Raw genomic sequence first — 6,245 nt, 5'->3', positions numbered from 1 at the left:
ATCATCACTATTATAAAATATCTGCTAATTTGTTGCCTTTGCCCCCACTAACATGTAAAGTCCATGAGGGCAGGGACTTTGTTTTATATAGCACTGTTTCTTTAGTGCCTGCCTAGAACAGTGTCCGGCACACAGTGCTCAATGGGTATTTGTTGAATTAAAAGATTCTTCCACATTAGAAAAGAAATTAAATGTTTAGAGGGAAGGTCCAGTACATGAGAGCACTTGGATAAGGTTTCCTATGGCAAATAATATATTCACTAAGTTTGATATTTTTCTCTTTAGTTCCTTTTCTCAAGGAATTTTATGAAACTTGAAGAGAGATGATACATGCAAAACCCTTAGAACAATGCTTAACATGCAGTAAAAAAAAAAATCAGTTATTGCCATTAAAGCTTTCAGAGCACTTAATTCGACTGTTTTGTCAGGTTAACCATTCTCTATAAAAGTTATTACCCTCCTGCATAGGTGAGAAAACTGAGGAAGGCACATTAAATGTTTTACTTAAAATCAGAATATGTAACAAAATTAAACACTAATAATGAAACTAATAATTACTGAATACTGTGTTCCGTAGGCTCTTTATAGGTCTTACCTTACTTTAACCTTATAACATGCAACTGAGGGAGTCACTGTCACCACAGGTGAGACAAGAGGTCTAGAGACGATGAGACCTTGCACAAGGTTGCAAAGCTTAAGTGAAAGAACTGGAATGCAGACCAAGTAGTCTGGCTCCAAAGCCAGTTCTCTTTCCCACTATGTCCTTTTAACTCCAGGATTTAAGTATATTTATGTTTCTATACAAAGAGAATCTAATTCTCCTCATATGGCAACATAATGTAATATTCCTTCAGGTGATGTGCTCTCCTAAAAAAATGCATTGTTATAGATAATTCTTACTTTCATTTTTTTCAGGCTCTACATTCTTTGGTTCTGAATCGTGAGTTACGTCCACCTCTCCTTTCATTAATATAGTGACATAATGGTAATTCTCTTTCTCAACGAAGGAATTCACAACCGAGGCAAAACGAACATTTTTCAGGTGAAGAGCTGCTTCTTCCCAGGTTTCTCTTTGAGCACATTCTTCCCAGCTTTCACTGGAAAACAGAAACACATTATTGTATTTGATTTTATAATTCTAGAATTTTTTTATTTTTTTTATTTTGGCTAGAAATTCTTGGCTAAAAATTTATAGTGTAAAGCAAAAAGAACTGTAATTGGGACATGCCTTAAAACAATCAAATTCTGCCTCTGACATTCTGCATATGCTGTATCTAGTTATCTGAAGACAAAAAGGACTTCACAATGAACAAGATCAACAAAAGAATATTTAGTTCACATGCCTGGAAGCAGAATGCAACCAGGAAGCAGTTTAGTACATTAGTTAAGAGCACTGGCTTTGGAGTCAACTAGATCTAGGTGTGAGTTCAAAGTCCATCCCTATCTACCCTGGATAGGTAAAAAGAGAACAAGGTTAGTGTCTCATAGGGTTGTTGTAACATATCAAAAAGTGAACTGTGTCTTTTCCTGTAATCTCAGGATTTCAGTTTAAGCCTCAAAATTGAGAACGATAGGCAATACACACCTTTAAATTCCAAAGAGGACAGCAAAAGAACAAACCCATGCCATGGGAACTCTCAGGTCTACTAAGGAAGGCCAGACTTTTCTTTTGATCCTCGCCTTATCCAGTCTACAGAGAAAGACAAATCTCTGGGAGGAAGGAAAGTTGTGTTTTCAGTCTGGTAGGAATGTTTTCCTTCTTCTCGACTAGGGCCCACCTCTGCCTCTAAGCCAAGCAAGGGGTGCTCCAGGAGAATTCCTCCCAGAGACTGGGGGTGACTCCCAAGAAGGAGATACTAGCGGGTTCCTCCCCTACTGAAGACAAGCTTGGTGACCTGTGGAAACTCACTGGCCTAGCCCAGTGCATCAGCGTAGAGCGGGTAGGACGGTAAGGACTCTTTGGTAAGTCTGAAACGTGTCCCTTGGTGTGTAGGGATGCATACAAACACAGAGGCTGATGCTTATGCCCACTCTGGGAATTTGGAAGGAATGAGACTGGCTAGAGCAGCCCACAATGCTTGAATAAGGACAAACGGCAGCAGTGAAAGCATTATTCCCATTGTGAATTTCCTCAGGGCCAAGCAGATGCTACAACAGACCCCAGCAGAAAAAAAATGTAGGTGGTGAGCTAGTCAGTCACCTATGTCAGGGAACTGTGCAGTGTTGAAATCCCTGAAGGGCTTCTAGACAACCAACAAACATATCCTGAGAAAGAGAGCACACATGTGAATACTGCACCCAGAGGGCACCAATGGACGGACCATAGCACCACCAGTTTTGTGAGAGGTTGCCGTCTCCCTTCCCACAACACAATGGAGAAGGAAGGAAACCAGAAGCAGTGAAGAGGAGGTAGAAAAAGAGCAGAAGAATGGCCCATCGCCTTTCTCCGCCACAGGGGAGATAAATGCTTGGAGGTGGATCATAATGACCAATGTGTGATTTATTTTTACAATCAAGAGACAGGAAAACAATAGAATTTGCAGGAAATGGAGCAGCAGAAAAGGGAAAAACAAATCATATTTCAAAACAACGAAAGGAGAAAATAAAGCCATTTCCCATTTTTCTATCAAATTTAGCTTACTCAGTATATCAGTTATATAAAGGTAATTAAAGGCATACATGTGAAGAACTTAGTGTAATATCTAGCACTTAGTAAAAAACTCATTAAAGCTCAATGTTGGCCAAGATCGACATCTGAGTAAAGACTCCAATGCTTTCTTGCATTATTAGGATAGCTATCTCTAGCAGTTACTCTAGTAATTATACATTCTAACCAGTGCTTAGTTTGTGATCTAAGTTTAGCTAAATGTCCACAGACAGCTGAAAAACTATAATATGGTCTTCCTGTCTGGGCATTTGTTTCTCAATTTAGAAATTTTATTATTAACTGATGGCTTCTCTTAATTATCTGAAAATGATAAACTTACTGGTGCTTTTTAAAGTTCTTAAGACCATTAAAAAAAATTCCATGTGCTAAAAGATCATAAGAATTCCAGTTTATAAAGAACAAAGTCTGATTAGAGGGCCCTAGGATCAAGTCTCTACTTTTAACACTTTATAAATAACAGGTGGACCCATATTCTTCAGCATAGCATGAAAAAATAAGGGGAAGGGTTCCTGTCAGACTGAGAGGCTTCAAAAATTATTAATCACAAGCGATATGTGCCCTTCCTTTGATCTCAACTGGTACAAAACAGTAAAAACACATTTTCAAGGCACTTGGAGAAATGACACAGACCGGGTATGATTAAAGAATTATTTTGTTAGGGGTAAAACAATATTGTGGTTATGTTTTAAAAAGTCTATTACAGATATGTACTTAACTATTTAGGGGTGGTATAATAGAATGAGATTTCCTTCGAAATAGACTAGAAAACAAGGGTTGTGTCTGTTGGGGAGGTGGGAAGGGGGGAATGGTAAAGATGAGTCAAGAGCAAGCTGAGTGATGGGTACACGAGGATTCACTCTTTTGACTACTTTTACTATGTTTGAAACTTTTTATATTAAAGGAAAAACAAGCACTGGGTCTGAATGCTTTAGATGCTGTTTATCTGCTGTTGACTTGAACCTTATTCTCAGTTCGGAATCTACCTTTTAGCACAAACCCAGGCTTTCCTCACCCTGTGTAGAACTGCCTCTTAACTCCAACTTTCCTCGTCAGTCTGATATATCATCAAATCACAGAACACCAAAGAGAGAGAGAGACTTCGTCCTCTTCTGCCATTTTAAAGATGGAGAAACTGCAGTTCAGACTTTTACTAGCCCATTCGCTTGGTTAGAACGCAACCACACCTTCGTGGGCAGGAACTAGTAAATATAACAGCGTACGTTGAAATCACCAGGAAACCGTGCCAATGTCTTAACTGACAACACTGCGTTGCTCGAGGTTTATAAACACCCCCCCCCCGCCCCCTTTCAGTCTCCTCTGCCTAAGAACTAAGAAAATCATCTCACAAACGAACTTCGCAGCCGCAGCAAAGCGCAGCTCACTACCAGGTGAGGCAATCCTCTTCGCTATCCCATGTCAGCGCCCCCTGCCGTCCGCCGACTGCTGGGCGCAGCGGCCCGAACGGAAGAACAGAAACGCGAACGACACTACGTCAGCGTTCTCACGCACGCACGGACGGACGCACGCACGGCGCGAGGTCTTCTTTCCGTGCATGTTCCGCCATCGCCGGGTGGGTCAGGTAGCTGCTTACCTGAATTCCAAATGACCTCCAGGAAGTTGGAAACTGCCAGCTCCAAATGACCCTTTCCTCTTCCCCAGGAGGACACAACCAGGATGCCTACTGCTAGTTACCACTACTCCTACCCCGACTCCGGGCCGCCGCGCCCGCTGTTCCGCACTGGCCGTCATAGCGCCGGGTGAGGGGGCTGGCGGCAGCAGCGAGGGACGTTCGCCCCACCCCCAGGGCCACCACCAATCGCTGTCTAACTGGCGCAGGCTCCAGAAATCAAAGCGCGAGCCCCTGTGCCTGGCTCGTCTTGCCTTGGTGCATGGTATCTGTGTCTCATCAAGGGTATTCTACCTGTGAAACGTTATGTTTGCTCTCGAACGACTGCGTGTCAAGGCCTTCGTTTTTACTAATACTCTTTACTGTTGCACTTTCGACATTACTCTCAAATTCTTCCAACCCATCCACATATTTACCTGCTTTCATACACCTGCGCCTTATTTTTTTTTTCTCCACCACCGTACGTTCATTCTCACTGTAGCTCAAATGAGTTTGGTACCAGGGCAAAGACAGATAGTGCAGAAATAGCCTAATATAAATAACAGTATTCACAAATCATAGGGAAAAAATAAGGACCACACAGTAAATTATTCTGGGATTTATATATTCAGGAGAAAAGAGACAGTGTTCCAGTTGTTTGCACCCCATGCACCAACATAAAATCCCAGTTGAATCAAAGATTTGTAATTAAAAATGACTAGCCTCGATGGAGAGGCTTTACTTTTTTAAAAAATTAACAAATTGCTTTACTTCTACCAAAGTAATGTGCACATAATTTAAAAAGGTGAAATGGTACAAAAAATGGCAGTAAGAACAACCTTCCCCTCCAGTCCTGCTTTCAACTAGTTTCAATTCTTTGAATTATTTTTGATATTTGCCTAGGTATTTCGAAGAAATATGTTTATTCTGCATTTTATAGTAAGTGAAGATTGAGTAGGCTTTTTTACATTATCTCTCCTCACAAACACATCTTCAGTGTACTGCACACCACAAAGGTATTACATATTTTCCCAAATAAAAATTGGCAACATATTCAGGTGAAACCGGATTTCGTTGACTAATGTCACCATAAAAAAAAAAAAATTGGCAACATATAAAAATAATATATCATGACTGAATGGATTATTCTTAGATATAAAAGATTGGCTTAAATCTTGAAAAATCAATCAGCGTAATGGGTTATTCCCAGAATACAAGGTTGGCTTAAAATTTGTAAAAATCACCATATTAACAGATGGAAAAAGGAAACAAAATCATCTTGATAGATGCAGGAAAAAATTTGATAAAATTCAGTACTCATCTATGATTCAAAAAAATATTAAGGAAACTAGAAATAAAAAGGAATTTTAATAAGGATATAGGGCATCTACAAAGACCTATAGCTAACATCATATTTAATTATGGGCTGAATCAAGCCCTGCCCCAAATTCATATGTTGAGGTTCTAACCACCAGTATCTCAATGTGACTTTTTGTAGATAGGGTCTATAAAGAGGTAACTAAAATGATCATTAGAGTGAGTCCTAATCCAATATGACTGATGTCCTTAAGGAGGAGATTAGGACACAGAGGCAGAGGGAAGATCATATGAACTCACAGGGAGATGAGAGCCATCTGCAAGCCAAGGAGAGAGGCTTCAGGAAAAATAACCCCACCGACACCTTGATCTTAGACTTTTAGACTCCAATATTGTGAGAAAATTATTTTCTATTGTCTAAGCCAATAGTTAGTGGTGCTTTATTATGGCTGTACTGGCAAACTAATGCAATGGTGAAAGACTAAGATTTGAAAGAAGCAAGGATATTCACTCTCAGAACTTTTAGTCACATTTCTGGAGGTTCTGGTTACAGCAACCAATAAAATCAGAAAAACCAATAAAAATAGTTAAATTGTAAAGAAGTAACTTTTTATTCATAGACAATACTAAGGGATCTACAAAAAGCTATTAAAA

At 39.9% G+C, this 6,245-nt stretch overlaps 1 protein-coding gene across 1 annotated transcript in view; it reads right to left on the bottom strand.

The window, feature by feature from the left end:
• NUDT15 (nudix hydrolase 15) overlaps window positions 1-4,461 on the bottom strand; it is a 9,270-nt gene extending 4,809 nt beyond the window's left edge. Inside the window, exons 1-2 of the mRNA XM_011372028.2 lie at window positions 4,260-4,461; window positions 901-1,097 (exon numbers count right to left, since the gene is read on the bottom strand). Coding sequence (XP_011370330.1) covers window positions 901-1,097; window positions 4,260-4,417 — 355 coding nt within the window. The 5' untranslated portion in view covers window positions 4,418-4,461. The remainder of the gene's footprint in view (window positions 1-900; window positions 1,098-4,259) is intronic.
• Window positions 4,462-6,245: the final 1,784 nt, after the last annotated feature.

The sequence above is a fragment of the Pteropus vampyrus genome, unplaced genomic scaffold (assembly GCF_000151845.1).
Source record: "Pteropus vampyrus isolate Shadow unplaced genomic scaffold, Pvam_2.0 Scaffold198, whole genome shotgun sequence".
In the NCBI taxonomy this organism is placed as follows: domain Eukaryota; kingdom Metazoa; phylum Chordata; class Mammalia; order Chiroptera; family Pteropodidae; genus Pteropus; species Pteropus vampyrus.
This window is presented reverse-complemented; position numbering and strand designations above follow the sequence as displayed.